The sequence below is a fragment of the Esox lucius genome, chromosome 24 (assembly GCF_011004845.1).
Source record: "Esox lucius isolate fEsoLuc1 chromosome 24, fEsoLuc1.pri, whole genome shotgun sequence".
NCBI classification, from domain to species: domain Eukaryota; kingdom Metazoa; phylum Chordata; class Actinopteri; order Esociformes; family Esocidae; genus Esox; species Esox lucius.
Window position 1 is genome coordinate 2582361 of NC_047592.1, and position 18235 is coordinate 2600595.

Genomic DNA, 18235 nt, shown 5'->3' on the forward strand with positions numbered 1-18235 from the left:
AACCAACAACAGTAAAATCAACAACAGTTTCAACATGTGTGTGCCGTCCTCTATATGTCTGCTTCATATCCTGACAGCCAGCTAAACTTTTTCCCAACACCAAGATGAATTCTTAATTCTACAGGTTACAAGGAAAATAGTGAAACTGCAACACACAAAAGAGCAATGACAAATGACACCTGAATAAAGGCAAATTTGCACTATTACTGTTGTATTTCGTTTGTACTCATTTTAAAACTAATAAGAAACACATGTGAACTACATTCAGGACAGTATAGCACCTTTACCGTGCAGATCGTTAACAAATGAACAAGTGAGAGCTAGCATATAGCCTACCTAGCCGACGTGCATTCAAACCATCCTCAGATTACACTTTACAAACTTAAAATTATTGTCAAAAATAACAATACTTCCAGGATAATTTCCCAAAACACAAAAAGTATACATACAGACGATGCTACGTCAGACATGAGAAGTAGACAGATAGGATAGAAGCGCCGTGAACACACTCGAGCAAACTGCTGAAACGCGCATGAAGAGCGTGAGTGTTCACTTCCCAACTGCGGATCACGCAATAGGACATTTAGAACAGCGCGATCATCAAGTGACCATTGTGAGGGCAATTTCTAAAATCCAAATAGTTCTATGAAAATGGTAGGTAAGACAGGAAAAATCAATTGCGCAATAAACGGTTTTAATGAAACTTGCAAGGAGAAAGTATACAGGTTACAAAGTAACAGTGAATAGTCTCTGAATAAAAACAGGCAATCGACAGTATTTAAAGACAGGAGAGGGGTGTGACAAATCCTGGACATTCCAGATCAATCAGGACACATTCCCTTTGTTCCATCACACAAGTCAAATGCTATCTTCCCCCACCTTATCCTTCCTGCCATAATGTTTACTGTAGTGTTTACCCAAAGCTTCACACCAAGGACAGCTCTCCTTCCCGCCATAAATACCTTCTTCAACTTTAAGAGTTCTTACAGTATCTGGACAGACAATAGATGCCCTGGTGAGTTCAAACAGATAAGGAGATAAAGAGTAACCCTTTCATCAGCTGACACCAGTCAATGATGCCCCCTAAGCAAATGCCAGATCCCCCACATTCCTCTACCTATCTAAACAGTGGGACTCAGTCCTTTAATCAGTGAGAATACATTGTATTAAGAAATTTCCACAACACCATGACCTAAATAGAAACACATAAGAAATGCATATTCCTGGAACACATTAGAATACTGAAATGCTGACTAAAGGTAAGCACGTTAATCTTCTATAACTTTAAACTTAATGCTTATTTACATGTTGCTATACTTTTGTTTTTAAGAATAGAACAATGTGTGTAAACCAAAGTTGGTTTTGTGTCAGTAGCTCAAATGGTTCAAAGGATACAGCCTAGTAGTTAAAAGTAAGTACACTAATTAGCATATCAATAACCGTTTCATAATTCATAATTCATAGCTTAAACGTATGAAACAAAGTTGCTTTCATGACTGTGGCAGAAACGGTTCAATAATAATGTTGCCAAATTAGGCTACATTATAGTGCATTGCAAAACTATTCTAAACTATGTTTAAACGTATTGAAATTAAGAAACACTAAAGTGATTGTCCTTCTGGCAAATGTCCTTCTTCTGGCACTAATAGTGTGGCATTAGTTATGTGCACAATGTGCCTTCTACCGATCATTGTCAGCAACACCCTTGCTTCTAGTGTGTCAACGGCTCTGCGCTTCTAGTGGTAAATAAGTGTAATACACAACTTCACAATGCGCTTTCACAAAATTATTGATGCACAACTACTGAAGCTAGGTTCAACCACAAATGCTTCAAGTTATATCAATTCATGTAGCCCCTGCTCCTTGCTGGGACAAAGGGGGATTCACAGACTACTAAAACTGTAAATGACATTATCAAAGAATTAAGACCCCTGGGGCTAATTACCCCACTCTAGACTCTGAGGTAGTAAAACTCATCTAAATGTTTCTAGTGATACCAGCCTCCTCTTCATCAGCAGAGACATTTTTCTGTAGCTTATCCCGATTAAAGGAAAACAACCATGTCAGCTGTTCTTCATGCATAGAGCTGGTATCATTGTTAATGTACTCTGTAACATTCAGTTATAAATACTGTCATCATACATTAAATTGTAAAAACCATATTCACAATATAATAATAAAAAACATATTGCATTGTGACTAATAACATGATCACCACTAACCCTCCCACCCATTAATTCTACACCAACTGTACTTCAAAATATCATGTTATTGCCAAAGTACTACATATAAAAATAAAAAAAGTTTATAATAAGGCCAGTTATGGTTTTGGTGTGTATGTGTGAGATGGAGGTAGGATTAGCAGCGCTGGTTAGGTTAAACCCCCATTTAGATGGTTCACTGTCCAGTCAGGAGGTATCTTCATTGTCCCAGGGTTGTTGAACTAACTGCCATTCTATCATGAGAATCTGCAGTGTGTAACTGGGTCCATTATGTATAACACACGGCAGTTACAAGTCTGGGTGTCTTTTACATTCAGAGGAGGGACAGGAACCAACAATCCCCCCGATGAGATTCAAGTAATGCAGGACCAGCAGTAAACCTGAAGAGCTGCCTCCCTCTGTGTCCTAGACAGCATTGTTAGCTTCACGGGGGATGGTGCCATTTTGCTGATTCCCGTTGGGCGGTGCATTCCTATTCAGAAGAGGAATACTGTTCTGTGACGTCCCATTTCTCTGTGGATCCCCATTTACTTCTGAATGGAACAGAATAAGATGATTAGAAAAGGGCCAGTTAGCTAATAGTATGTTTCCCACATTAATATGTTAAATTCAATATTTAGTGGGGAACTACTAAATCTGACCAACTTTATCATACCAAATTTACCATATGTTTTTGGTGTTGGGGAATGTTAAAAGTAACTAATTACAGTTAGTAGTTATGTAACGTAGTTACTTGCTGTAGAAAGTAAGACGTTAAGTTAATATGTATAATTACATAGTCAGTGTCACTCAATGGCATATAACATTATCAATCATTATACAGCAAGATTGTGCAATGCTATTATCTCAAGTAATCATATACCATAATGAGAAACAATATTTGTGTATAGGTGTTTAATCGAGAATCTCTTAAATCTAGAAATTATTTTGTATTACAAGCGCCTCCACATTTTCAGGCTGGCTTATTCAACAGTCTATATGTGCAGACTTCCATACTAGTTAGATCCATTGCAGTGAACAATGAAGAACAAAAATAACAGCTGTAGCCTTGTACACTGATGAATACCTCAAAAATAAAACTGCAATTTGAAATGTTTTTGCAATAATGTGCATAATCAATTAATGTTTCATGATTTATGGTAATTATGATGTAGATTAAATGGTAAACTGCTTCCCAAGCCTGAATCATGCAGCTCTGCCAAGCTCAGCCTTCCGCTGCACAAATCTTTAGTCGACGCTACAGATGGTTTAAATGAATGGGAGTGGGGCGAGTGGCTGTGGTAGGTGTATCATGTCCTTTATCTGGGAGACCTGGTGCAGCCATCTTTGCTTCCATTTGTTGCCACTTGCTACTGGAGAAAATCAACATTTTGTAAAGCTAAGTCTGTCGCACTGAGGGAAATTGAGTAACGTGTTATCTGCTTGAAAATGAACTAGTAAGGGATTACTTAAATTAAATAATGCGTTGAGTTACTCGTTACCTTTAAAAAGTAGTCTGACTACTACAACACATTTCCCCCAACACTGAATGATTTACCTAAATTAATGACTGAACTAAAATGTGTAGCTAAAGCTGGACACCTCTGACATTTTGTTGTCTGTCAAGTTATTTTCCACTAGATTCCACTGTCACATCAGGATCTCATTGGTCACTAGATTCCACTGTCACATCAGGATCTCATTGGTCACTAGATTCCACTGTCACCCAACAAACCTAATTTATCACAAGATCTAACTGTCACATCAAAGGTAACTCCCATCAGTGACTCACCTCTTCCCCAGTGCAGTAGACCTTTATTCTTCAGGATGTAGAGAACTACAGCTACAACAATCAATACAATCAGACCACCGATCGGACCATCAAACCACCAGGACCTCCATGACGACTGGATTGGCTCAGGAAACACTTTTTCTGAAACAGAAGCAATGTAGAAAAATAATAGAAGCATAATGTTTATATTATAAACCCAATAATATAATAACCCCAACCACAAAGCAGAATCCTTTATTACCTTTTGGGAAAAGTTGAAAAACTACCTCACCTGGGACATGAATCTCTGTCCACTAGTCTGGTCTAACAAGGTGTCTGGTATTCAGGTTAACTAATGAAGACCTCACCTGGGACATGAATCTCTGTCCACTAGTCTGGTCTAACAAGGTGTCTGGTATTCAGGTTAACTAATGAAGACATCACCTGGGACATGAATCTCTGTCCACTAGTCTGGTCTAACAAGGTGTCTGGTATTCAGGTTAACTAATGAAGACCTCACCTGGGACATGAATCTCTGTCCACTAGTCTGGTCTAACAAGGTGTCTGGTATTCAGGTTAACTAATGAAGACCTCACCTGGGACATGAATCTCTGTCCACTAGTCTGGTCTAACAAGGTGTCTGGTATTCAGGTTAACTAATGAAGACCTCACCTGGGACATGAATCTCTGTCCACTAGTCTGGTCTAACAAGGTGTCTGGTATTCAGGTTAACTAATGAAGACCTCACCTGGGACATGAATCTCTGTCCACTGATGTTAAAACTATTCAGTAAGTGACTGTATGGGCGCTTTGTAGCTAAAGGCATGATCACTAAAAAGGTTTGACGTAAGGAGGACAAATGCTTTAATAGTTATTTGCCAGTTATTTTATGTGTATATTTGACAGACTGACCTAGACAAAACCCTGATCAATATTTAAATCACTCACCAACAATGAGTTGAACAGATTGTTTGTTATATTGGCTTTCCAGTGTTGGAACAAAGCAGGTGTAGTTTCCAGCATCACAGAGTTTCACTCCGGTCAGTTTTAAGGAGATGTTCCCATTCTTCATTTCTTCCTTAAACAGAGACGTCCTTCCTCTGTAGATGTTATTCTGGTCATCATTATAGTCAACAAGGTTGCGGTAGAAATGCACCTTTTTAGGTTGGAGGTCAGGTCTCTGCCACTCCACTACTCCATCAACAGCGCTGACTGTAGTTCTCAGAGAACAGTGAAGGATGGCATCATCACCTTCGACCACAACTGATTCTGACTGGCAAACCACCTGGACTGGAACAGAAAAACACATGACATTGGGACCATGAGGTATAAACATTTATACAATATACCATGAGGTCTGTATGGTATAAACATTTAATAACACTTGTTATTAAATGGACATGGATATAGTCAGTTATACATAAAATATATTAGTGGTTTCATGCCAGCAGTTTCAAGGACTTCATGGAATAGATACAAAGTAGCATGTTCCTACTGTCAGACTTAATCAATGAATACTTGCATCAATTCAGTGGCCCTTTTACATTTAGTAGGAAACTGAGGAGATATGAGATCTGTCAGTTCAGACACACAAACACACACAAGTTCCAAGCAGGATTTTTTACTTTTGCACTAGGGTGCAGAGAGCTGCCAGAATGAACAACCAGGGAGGATTAAGGCTTAACAACCTTGCTCAAAAACAGAACAATATTTTGCACTTCCCTGGCTCTGGGATTTTAATCCATCTACCTCTGGGTAACAGGCAAGATGCTCTGGTAGAGCCCTACAATGTGACAATTTCACTTGCATATGAAACTAAGCTTACAGAGCGTAAAATAATGTATTCACTCATACAAGTTTATTCAATGGGTGGTTTATTAACCCAGGTATATTGACCACATCATACAGGGAAAACTCACAGGGGAGTTTGTGCCGAATCAACATGACAATTCTTTTATTTGCCATGAGGTGCCATGTTGAACTTCCAGTGACTAGTATGAGGGAGTGTGAGAGCGATGACACCACATTTAACACACCTGCTCCCCATTCACACCTGAGACCTTGTAACACTAACGAGTCACATGACACCAGGGAGGGAAAATGTCTAATTGGGCCCAATTTGGACATTTTCACTTAGGGGTGTACTCACTTTTGTTGCCAGCGGTTTAGACCTTAATGGCTGTGTGTTGCGTTATTTTGAGGGGAAAGCAAATTTACACTGTTATACAAACTGTACACTCACTCCTTTACATTGTAGCAAAGTGTCATTTCTTCAGTGTAAAATGTGAGGGGTGTACTTGCTTTTGTGAGATACTGTACATGGCCAATATACCACAGCTAAGAGCTGTTATTAGGCACAACATCACATAGTATATATCACAAACCCAAGATGACTAATTACTCTTATAAACCAGATACCAGATACCAAGCCGTAAAAGGTGAGTGTGTCATAACCGTGGCATACAATCTTATACCATATGGCTGTCAGCCAATCAGCATTCAAGCCACCTGGATTATATGAGACTGTATCCCAGAAGTATGACATCACATCACTTGGTAAGACACTATGACATCACATCACTTGGTAAGACACTATGACATCACATCACTTGGTAAGACACTATGACATCACATCACTTGGTAAGACACTATGACATCACATCACTTGGTAAGACACTATGACATCACATCACTTGGTAAGACACTATGACATCACATCACTTGGTAAGATACTATGACATCACGTCTAAAGTCAAAATAATTGCAACAAAACTTACAAATTAATATGACAAAAAAGACAATGAAAACAATTAGGTACAGAGTAATCAAGATCACCATATGGGGATATAAATGCAGTTGGGTAAGAAGATCAGACAGTTGGATTTTAAACTAATAAGAGGTGATGAGTGTCTTAATTTATTCAAGCAATTTGTTCCATTGTGAATATATACTAATATATAAAAGTGTGTTTCAGTTTTACCTTCATTCTGTGCTCTGCAGACAGAGAGAAGTATCAAGAGAAGACAGATCACTGGCCTCCGATAATCCTTCATTCCAGCGTTGATGCAAACACTACAACAAAAATTAAAACACTGTAGGTGAGAACCTGTAAATTCTCTGTAATCCTCCACTGGCCTGATCCTAACTGACGTTAGAGGGACATGAAAGCGTTGGCTCAGCTTTCTGCTTTCAATCAGGTTTTTCCAACTGAGATGTTTGAGAAAGAGGAAGTTTCACAACTGGATGCAACACTTGTCTCTGAAAACACAGGCAATGTAATTGGTCAGTTTGATGTCATGGCGGTACTTGATTATTTAATTTAACACATTCACAAATATTTTATTGATGTAGGAGATATAATATGGATATAATGGGTAGGTATGCTACCTCTGGGCCAAATTCTACAGAACAACATTAACCACCACAGCTATGCCGATGATACTCAAATATATATGGCTCTTGAACCATATGACAACAGTTCAACAGACTCTCTGTGTCACTGTATAGAGCACATAAACACCTGGATGAACCAAAATTGTCTACAATTAAACCAAGATTAAACTGAGATTGTGTTTGGCAACAAAAATAAAAGAACAAGTATTAGTAAATTTGTAAAATCAAAGGCTTGGTGTCCCAAAAAGACAGAAGCTCACCCATGTTTTATCTCTAGTAGGGTTGACTACTGTAATGGCCTCTTAACTGGACTCCCCAAAAAGACTGTAAAACAGCTGCAGCTCATTCAGAATGCTGCTGCTCGAATGTTAACCAGGACCAAGAGAACCGAGCACATCACTCCTGTTTTTAAATCTTTGCATTGGCTTCCAGTCAGTTACAGAATAAATTTTAAAGAGGTGCTTTTAGTTTATAAATCACTGAATGGTTTAGGATCCGAATACATTTCTGATATGTTTGAAGAATATAAACCAAGCAGGGCTCTTAGATCCATGAACACAGGTCAGCTAGTAGAGCCCAGAGTCCAAACTAAACATGGAGAAGCTGCATTTAGCACTTATGCTGTACACAACTGGAAAAAACTACCAGAAGATCTTAGACGTGCCCCAAACGTATACATTTTTAAATCCAGGTTAAAAACACTTCCCACGTGCCTATGACTGAGCACTGTTTAGCCTTACAGCTTTTATAGTTCCTATGTTTTTATCCCGGATTTATTCTATTTTCTTATGCTATGTTTTATTATTTTGATGCTTTCATTTGATGTTTTTCATATTAACACACAGAGAAACTTGAATTCGGAGGCTAAGGGTATGCAAACTTAAATTCACACCACATCAGCTGGTGAGTGGTGGAGGAGTCAAAATCTTTCTTCCCAAAACCACCCAGTCGCTACCTTTGCATTGAGAATGTTAAGAAAAACAATCTGATCTGAACCAGTATCATTTTGAGGGGTTTCAGGGTAGGGTAACATGGGACAAGACACCCGCCCATGTAACTCTCACATTCCAGGTAGTTCAATGCTGGAATGAGGAATCCATTACGATTCTACAGGACTGCTTTTAAAGAACAGACTGGCAGATGTTCTGTGATGCCGCTGTGGAATCTGAATATTAACAATTACAATGTGAATGTACGTTTTATTGGAAGTGAATGTGCCTAGATAATGAGAACAGAAACCTCTCTGTTTAGATTCTCTCTGTAGGTTGCACTCTATTAACCCCAGGAATGTTTTACATTGACCATTTGGCATGGGGGTTACTGTCTTGGAAACCTGATCTTTGCTAAGTAGACACACCCTTCAATTTATATATCAGCTCGTAACCAACATTACACACTGAGAAGAGAAGAGATTGAGCCTGTAACATCATGAGCTAATAAACTATCAAATGCTGCAATAAATAACTGAATTACTCTCTCCCTTGACAACCGGGTATTCAATCATTATTTCAACCACTACACGAAACGGCTGATTTCTAACACAGCCGATGGGAACATTGATGAACACACAGACTCTGTCTCAGCATGAATCTCCAAATGCATCGATGATGTCGTCCCGAGGGTGAATGTTCAGACTTTCCCCAACCAAAAGCCCCCAGGTTAATGTTAATATCTGTGCTAAGCTCAGAGCACGGTCCTCCGCCTATAGCTCTGGAGACCTGGAAGCTTTGAGGTCCAGTTATGACCGATGGAAGGCGATCAGAGATACCAAAAGAGACTATAGAGTAGGGCTGTACCCAACTCAGAATTTTGTCAGTCGAATCGGACTTGGCTGTTCAATACAGAGATTCAACTATTCATTCCTTTTCTTTTTTGTTCATAATAGACAGATCAGAAAATCCATTGGCATGAGTTTCAGTCAGTGGTGTCGTTAGGCCTGGGCGTCGTTAACAGCCCAATGTTGCGAAATTAGTGATGATGCTTTGCAAAACAATTCTAAACTATACTGATATTTAAAAGCAAGTGAGTTTCAGTCAATGATCTGCGCCTATAACTGCATAAAGATCCGACCGCCTGTCAAATTCTACAGTGAGTTTGCCCTGCAGGGCTTTAGTGGCAGCACTGTCATCATGTTTTCATACTGATGATCATAGGCAAAGTGGCAGACAACTAAGCATTTATGCTGCACATGTTGGGCATGATGCCATTCAGATTATTTTTGGTGCAAACGCGCCAGGCTTGCCCTGGTAGAATATTAAACAGAGGCCTACATAATATTCCAAGAACTTTTGATTTGAAGGTACTTTTTTTAATAAAAACTGCTTTACCGTTTGTCACTCATGAGGAGTCTGACTCATAATTTTACTCATCGACTTACAGAGGGCAACCCTACTACAGGGATAAGTTGGAGCTTAGCTACCACGGCTCTGACCCCAGACACATGTGGATCAGGGTCACGCCCCCATACATGTCGTTGGAGCTGAGGTGGAGTCTATGAATTCAGGTTTCTCTGTGTGTTCATCAAAGATGACATCACTTGGTCCAGACAAGCGAACTTGGCAGTGAAAACAGCCCCAAAACAACTATACTTCCTGAAGAGACTCAAGAAGTTTGGCATGTCTCTAAAAACTCTCACCAACTTCTACAGGTGCACCATTGAAAGCACCCTCTCAGGCTGCATTACTGCCTGGTATGGCAGCTGCTCCACTGCTGATCACAAGTCCCTCCAGAGGGGTTGAAGTCTGAGGATCGCATCATTAGCTGCCACCTACCCTCCGTGCAAGGCATCTACCATACACAATGCCTTAGGAAAGCACAGAACATCAAAGATCACAGCCACCCAGGCTATAGTCTGTTCACAGTGCTGCACCCAGGCTATAGTCTGTTCACAGTGCTGCTGTCTGGTAGATGTTACTGGAGCATCAGGACACACTTCCCGATTTAAGGCTCCTCAACCAGCAACACTGATCCACGATCACACTGCATAATAGGAATATTACACTCATAAGTATCTATAATACTCCCCATCGTACTCCTAAAATGTATGCTAGTTTATATTTATGTATAACCTATATTACTACCGTACTTGTCATATCTATAATACTCAATACTACTACCGATATTGCTACTACTTTACAGTACTATTTAAACTGTAATTTATATTATTGGTTCTTCTTGCTATATTATCTTCTTACTATATTTTGCTGTGTGTATATATAATTGTTTAAATTTTTTTATTCTCACTACATAGTTGTAGTGTGCTATGTCACCATTCATAAGGATATTACACTCACGCATTATAATATTCAATAATTCTACCAATTGGTGCTAGTTTACACTTGTGTATATTACTGCCATACCCAAATGTTCAATAATACTACCAGATTGCTGCTAGTTAACAGTACTCCTTTTTTTAAACTGCTGCTAATGTAGTGTTCTTGCTATTTTAGAATTTTTTGTCAGGCTAATGTCACAAGAATTTCATTGTGCAGGATGGCACTGTGCTGTTCGGTGCACCTGACAAAACTTGAAACTAGCTTTTGCGACTATGAATAACTAATTAACATTACCAAACGTTGCAATGTGTTCTTCGGAGAGGGGTCATGCGGGCAACATTAGAGATTGCGTAGCAACAATAAGACTTCCGGTTTTAATAATATTAAATGTATCGATTTTGACACTTTGTTTAGTATACATTGTAAAAATGTACTGTAAGAAACGTTCAGGAGAGTAGATAGAATAATTATATGCAAAGAAATCAAGGGGCACTCTGTATTTGCAATTGTTGCCGGCATTTTACTCCACCCATCCTAAATCCAATTGGCCACAATGTAACTCAATGGATATGAAATAAATATTGCCCTGTACAGAAAAAACTATACTACAGGTGCTGGTCATATAATTAGAATATCATCAAAAAGTTGATTTATTTCAGTAATTCCATTCAAAAAGTGAAACTTGTATAATGTTTACATTCTTTCCACAAAGACTGATATATTTCAAGTGTTTTTTTCCTTTTAATTTTGATGATTATAATTGACAACTAATGAAAACCCCAAACTCAGTATCTCAGAAAATTTGAATATTGTGAAAAGGTTCAATATTGAAGACACCTGGTGCCACACTCTAATCAACTAATTAACTCAAAACACCAGCAAAGGCCTTTAAATGGTCTCTCAGTCTAGTTCTGTAGGCATCAGAAGTGTCTCGCCTGGGCTAAAGACAAAAAGGACTGGACTGCTGCTGAGTTATATTCTCTGATGACAGTACATTTTGCATTTCCTTTGGAAATCAAGGTCCCAGAGTCTGGAGGAAGAGAGGAGAGGCACAGAATCCACGTTGTAAAAGTCCAGTGTAAAGTTTCCACAGTCAGTGATGGTTTGGGGTGCCATGTCATCTACCGGTTTTTGGTCCACTGTGTTTTCTGAGGTCCAAGGTTAACGCAGCAGTCTACCAGGAAGTTTTAGAGCACTTCATGCTTCCTGCTGCTGAACAACTTTATGGAGATGCAGATTTCATTTTCCAACAGGACTTGGCACCTGCACACAATGCCAAAGCTACCAGTACCTGGTTTAAGGACCATGGTATCCCTGTTCTTAATTGGCCAGCAAACTCGCCTGACCTTAACCCTATAGGAAATCTATGGGGTATTGTGAAGAGGAAGATGCGATACACCAGACCCAACAATGCAGAAGAGCTGAAGGCCACTATCAGAGCAACCTGGGCTCTCATAACACCTGAGCAGTGCCACAGACTGATCGACTCCATGCCACGCCGCATTACTGCAGTAATTCAGGCAAAAGGAGCCCCAACTAAGTATTGAGTGCTGTACATGCTAAATTTTTCATGTTCATACTTTTCAGTTGGCCAATATTTCTAAAAATCCTTTTTCTGTATTGGTCTTAAGTAATATTCAAATTTCTTTGTGGAAAATTAAACAGTTTGAGTTATGAGGCAATATGTATTCCATATTCAGTCTTGTCTGAATGTTGCCCTTGGAAGGTGTTTTAATACCCACTTTTTATCGAAATTACTTTTAAATATGACCATATTTTAATTGTTGTCAATGTTTTGAAAGGTACCTTTTCTTAAACAATTAATAAACTTAATTTCTCAGTTCTACAAGCGACTTCGTTTTTGTACATTTATGGTCGCTACTTTCCCTTAATGCACGATTGACACGGTCTGCTCACAGCCTCACAATAATGTAAGTGCTGTAGTGTAATTTTCTCTACAAATCCCCACGTGGATCTTTCCCGCCCCTACCTCCCTCCCATTGGCGAAAGATCTATTGAGAATTCCAAACTATGTTACAAGTTTCAACGTGTATTTGTCAAATCCACAGAGCAACACAGCGTCATCCTGAACAATTACATTCTTGTGACATGGCACCCGAGAACTATTTAGTGAGAGTTAAGACGAATATATAAGCAAAAATATAGCCGGACAAAAAATAAATAAAACACTATACATAACACCGCACACTAGCAGCAGTTTATAGATACATGAGTGTAATAAACTACGTAGTGAGAAAAGAAGAAGAAAAATATATACACAGTAAAAATATATCAAGAAGAGAAAGCAATAACATACATAACACTGTACACTAGCAGCAGTTCTAAAAGTACTGTAAATTATACAAGTTATGGCAATAATATACATTTAGATGGCGTCGCAATACATACATTTCCACAAACGTTGTCGCCAACAAAGTGGCCCAATTATGGCAAAATGTGCAACAGACTGTGTACATCAAGTGGTCCGTGATGACTGTAAAGCTCTGTGCAAATACTGCAAAGCAGGATCTATTATGTTCTGTGGACTCAGCTTTGAGGCGGAACAAACTGGGCTGCACAAACCATACACTCCAGAGCTGAGCTGGCTGTTCGCTCAAAATAATAATAATAATAATAATAATATATATAGATACATATGGTACTAATGTATTTTATGCTCCCCCTTAGTGCTCCTGTCCCTTCGTTTTTCATCTCTCCTCTCATTCTGCTCGCAGGTGATCAGAGATGAGTGAATGGTGTCTGCCCTCCATATACACGTTGTTGATCTTAAAATACATGTTTTGCGTTTCAAACTGTTGCAGGCTCATTCACTGAACATAACACGCTATAGCGGAATTGGGCTTGTTTTGGGCTTGTTTATTTAGCTGCGGTTGCTTGTTTGACTCGCAAGAGTTGGCAACACTGGCACATGTCCAAATCCATTTCAAATATTCACGCAGTAAAAAAAGAGGGGTTTGCACAATTCTTATCTTTTCACTTGATGAAAAAGTCATCGTCAAAAATAATGTTAGAACAATCTTTAAAATAATATAAAAAGACGTTACTAGTTACCTCAAATACTTAAGGTTTATTGTACAAGCGATAGTTGAGCTAGCAGGCCTTGTGCAGTTAGCCCAGTTCTGAAGAATATCACAACACCATTAGCAAATCATTAGCAAATAAACACCAAAGTACTGTGTGGAGGGCATGTTTACAAAGTACTTAAAAATCCTGGAAATATGATTAAAACAAAGGCAGTTAGCAGAAACGCTTTCGGGTAATGCAACTGACAGCCACCAACGCAAGAATGGTCGAATACTAAAGCAGCACAGCCTACGCAACTTTAAACACCAACATAAGCTTACCTGTGTTCGGTAGGAATCTTACGAATGAACGCTACACAGCGTTTGTAGTGATGGGCTGCTGGATACTGTTCGACACTCAATTCCAAGACTTCTTTGAGGAAATGGTCTCGTGTGAACGCACCTATCTAGATTGATTGGGTTAGATGCAGGTGTGGTTGGCTATTGCGCAATACAGTGACGCGTTTAATTTAAGCAGCGACTTGAAAACACGCATTATCAGCGCAACAGTTGATATACTTTTGCTGTATTGTGTGTAATGTAGGCTCCTACTCTAATTTTCGAACCACTAGTCCGTGAGGCGAGTGAACCTTTGTCGATTTAAGTTGTGTGACCGTTAGGTGTCATCTGCGTCTTGTGAGCAACATTAAAGAAACACTTCCGGAATTTTTTCAAAATTCCAACGAATTACTTAAAAACTGAGAAAAATTTAGTTTATTAAGGCTACACCATGTTTGATGATGGGGATGGTGTTTTGGGGTCATAGGCAACATTCCTCCTCCTCCAAACACGGCAAGTTGAGTTGATGCCAAAGAGCTCGATTTTGGTCTCATCTGACCACAACACTTTCACCCAGTTCTCCTCTGAATCATTCAGATGTTCAATGGCACACTTCAGACAGGCCTGTACTTATGCTTTCTTGAGCAGGGGGACAAGATCCTCCCGTGTAGTTCTGGGCTGATTCCTCACTGTTCTCCTGATCATTGCAACTCCACGAGGTGAGATCTTGCATGGAGCCCTAGACCGAGGGAGATTGACAGTTCTTTTGTGTTTCTTCCATTTGCGAATAATCGCACCAACTGTTGTCAACTTCCACACCAAGCTGCTTGGGGATGGTCTTGTAGCCCATTCCAGCCTTGTGTAGGTCTACAATCTTGTCCCTGACATCCTTGGACAGCTCTTTGGTCTTGGCCATGGTGGAGAGTTTGGAATCTGATTGATTGATTGCTTCTGTGGACAGGTGTCTTTTGTACAAAATCAGCAGGGGATGAAATATTTTCTTTCCTCACTGTCTCATTTAAAACATGTATCTTTCAATTTAAGGACAAATACATATTCTTTTTACAAATTAAGCTAAGGCTGGAATGTAGTTGCAATAACATAAATCCTTCTAATAAGTTGACTTATTCTAGTACGTAATAGTTGGATATTGGTTATGATTTGACTCTGTTGTAAAAAATTATTTTGCTAATCTAAAAGGTATAAGGTGTAAATGGTCTTTTGGACTCCCCTACATCTCTAAAGGTGGTACAACAGGTTAATGACCAGTTAATATATGTCATTGACAACAACATTAGATCATTGGCTGAATTGTTAGTTAATCACCAAGTGGTGATAATCACCTCCATTAACAAAAGGAATAATGGATCTAAAGGCTATTCAGCTATTTGGAATGTGGCCAATGGAATGGGTGGAGTAAAACACCAGCAACAATTGCAAATACAGAGTGCCCCTTGATTTCGTTGCATATAATCATTGTATAGAGTCTCCTGAACATTTCCTACAATACATTCACCGCGGCGTGTAGAATAGTTTTTTTTTATAGGCCAATATGTATTTCATATCCATTGAGTTGCATTGTGGCCAATGGGGTGGGCGGAGTAAAACACCAGCAACAATTGCAAATACAGAGTGCCCCTTGATTTCTTTGCATATAATCATTCTATAGAGTCTCCTGAACATTTCCTACAATACATTCACCGCGGCGTGTAGAACAGTTTTTCTTCTATAGGGCAATATATGTTTCATATCTATTGAGTTACATTGTGGCCAATAGGATCTAGGATGGGTGGAGTAAAATGCCAGCAACAATTGCAAATACATAGTGCCCCTTGATTTCGTTGCATATAATTATTCTATAGAGTCTCCTGAACATTTCCTAGAGTACATTTTTACAATATACACTAAGCAAAGTCTCAAAATAGATACATTTAATATTATTAAAATCGCGTTTTACCGCAGACTTCTATTTTGAAGGCAAAATCCGAAAACCGGAAGTCTTATTGTTGCTACAGAATCTTTAATGTTGCCAGCATGACGCTAATTTTGGCGTCACACTGCTTTTCTCTATCCAGTAACTATGGGTTCTGGGTTTATTACAGGACTAGCAGTCAGAAGTACAGCAAATAGGGAACAGGATAAGACATTCAATTTCAGTCAGTAGAATAAGCAATCTTTAATCAAAGAAAATGTGAACACATTATGCAATGGGTTTCAGCTAACAAGGCTACTTTAATTTACATTGTGTGTTCTGATCAGCCACAAGATTCAACTAGCTGTAGACATTTTGAATCATGGACGTTGGAACAACATTATGACTGAGGAAGTGATCAGTTTAGCCGACAGGGCCGTTACTACAGCAACACTGAGGCTGTGACGAAGGGCTCAGATCTGTAAGTACTCAAACTCCCAAGCCAATAGAAAACCAGTCATATTACATATTCCATCTGGATTGATTTCCTGCCTGTTGGGCCCTGTCCGGGGCCTCCTCCGGGTAGGGCCACAGTGTCACCGGGCCCCCCCCCCCGTCTCAATTCCAAGGTGTTACGCTGCTATATTATTGTGCTGGGGGATATGAGGAATGCACTAACTTTTCTCAGTCTCCTCCAGTTTTAAATTTTAGGAAGAGATGAGGTCCTGGTCCACACCTGCGGATTACCTGGTTTGGGGGGCCTGTTGCTGTCCCTGTCCTTGTCCATACTTCTGACCTAGTCTAAAATCAAATAGACTCTGGATTTAGCCCAGAGAAATGTATTATTCCAATTGGACTCTTAATATCTCACACGGCATAGCCAGAAGAGGACTGGTCACCCCTCTGAGCCTGGGTCCTCTCTAGGTTTCTTCCTAAAATTCGACCTTCTTAGGGAGTTTTTCCTAGCCACTGAAATTAAACACTACTGTTGTTTGCTCCTTGGGGTTTAAGGCTGGGTGTCTCTGTAAAGCACTTTGTGACAACTGCTGTTGTAAAAAGGGCTTTATTAATAAAATTGATTGACATACAGTATCTCACAAAAGTGAGTACGCCCCTCACATTTTTGCAAATATTTGATTGTCTTTTTACGTGACAACACTGAAGAAATGACACTTTGCTACAATGTAAAGTAGTGGGTGTACAGCTTGTATAACAGTGTAAATTTGCTGTCCCCTCAAAATAACAATACAGCCAATAAAGTGCCCATATTATGAAAAAAAATCACTTTCTGGGTTTTGGGGTGTTCTTGTGTGTCTCTGGTGCTTCCACACGCTTACAAAATGTGGGGAAAAAAACATCCATGCTGTTTTGAGTGAGATATGGGTTTCTGAATGTCCTGTCTTCAGTCTCTGGGTGAGCTGTTCGAAAACTCCTCGGACTGTGACGTTTGAATTTGAATATTCTCACCCTCCATCCGTCCCAACAGAGCATACCTAATGTCTCCACCGTCTATAGGCTCCACCCACCAGGTACAGCAGTAACTTCTTCTCTGATATCCTCCATGTTGTGACTGATTCAGAAGCACCATGTCGAAGCACCCCTTAAACTGTGCTGTTGTTGGCTGTAAAGAGGAGCACAAAACACTCCATCGCGTCCCAGCCGCAGAGGACAGAAGAGCGGCATGGCTTGAATTCATTTTTGACGGCAATGTCCCTGCTACAGTTGGCAAACATTTTTTTTCGGTTTGTGCTAACCACTTTGAGACGGGCTGTTTCTCCAACTTCGGTCAGTACAAGGCAGGATTAGCCAAGAAACTTTTGCTAAAAGAAATTCCAACTTTGCGTGGAATACCTGCAGACGAGGGACATGTAAATAGTTCTATACAATTAGCTGTCTTTATTTTGCATTTCTACACGAACTAACCAATACGTGTTTTGGCAAACTAACATTTTAGCTAGCTAGTGTTTTGCCACATAGTACAAGGTAACGCTAACCACTAGCTCAGTCGGTCAAGCAATACACATCCCCCGCCGGATATAATTTCGGGTATTTGCGCAAATAATGCCTTTGTTAATATTATATTTACAAACGGGAATATGTTAGCGTTGTCTAGGGCAAAACATGCGCAAATTACATTAGACCGTTACTACTACGCTCTCCCCACTACCATGGTAACAGTTAGAGTGGGTGTGGGCAAAGGAGCAGCAGCTAATGAATATGCAATGAGCAGCAGAAAACAGAACACTTTGAAAGGGACTGAAACAGAGTGAAGCGGTGGGGATGAGAATCAGTACCTCCAAATCCGAGGCCATGGTCCTCAG

At 39.6% G+C, this 18235-nt stretch overlaps 1 protein-coding gene across 2 annotated transcripts; it reads right to left on the reverse strand.

Moving 5' to 3' along the window:
- Positions 1–1101: 1101 nt before the first annotated feature.
- On the reverse strand, positions 1102–14345 carry LOC105010231 (myelin-oligodendrocyte glycoprotein-like). 2 transcript variants are annotated; one of them, XM_034290724.1, is made up of 6 exons: positions 14006–14345; positions 6953–7044; positions 5129–5262; positions 4921–5050; positions 3994–4134; positions 1102–2755 (listed from the first exon to the last, which is right to left on the reverse strand). In XM_034290724.1, the coding sequence occupies exons 2-6, from the start codon at positions 7023–7025 to the stop codon at positions 2628–2630; spliced, it is 606 nt and encodes a 201-aa protein (XP_034146615.1). In that variant the 5' UTR covers positions 7026–7044; positions 14006–14345; the 3' UTR covers positions 1102–2627. The 2 variants fall into 2 exon arrangements, with proteins under 2 accessions (XP_034146615.1, XP_028973707.1); XM_029117874.2 differs by having other exon boundaries at positions 4921–5262.
- Positions 14346–18235: the final 3890 nt, after the last annotated feature.

Bases quoted from the DNA above. Each gene is read 5' to 3' on its own strand.
- LOC105010231 (XM_029117874.2), bottom strand. From the start codon at position 7,025: ATGAAGGATTATCGGAGGCCAGTGATCTGTCTTCTCTTGATACTTCTC. The intron at 5,263-6,952 runs GTAAAACTGAAA...TTTCTGTTCCAG, and splicing joins CTGCAGAGCACAGAATGAAG to TCCAGGTGGTTTGCCAGTCA. The intron at 4,135-4,920 runs GTGAGTGATTTA...CTTCTGTTTCAG, and splicing joins ATCTGTTCAACTCATTGTTG to AAAAAGTGTTTCCTGAGCCA.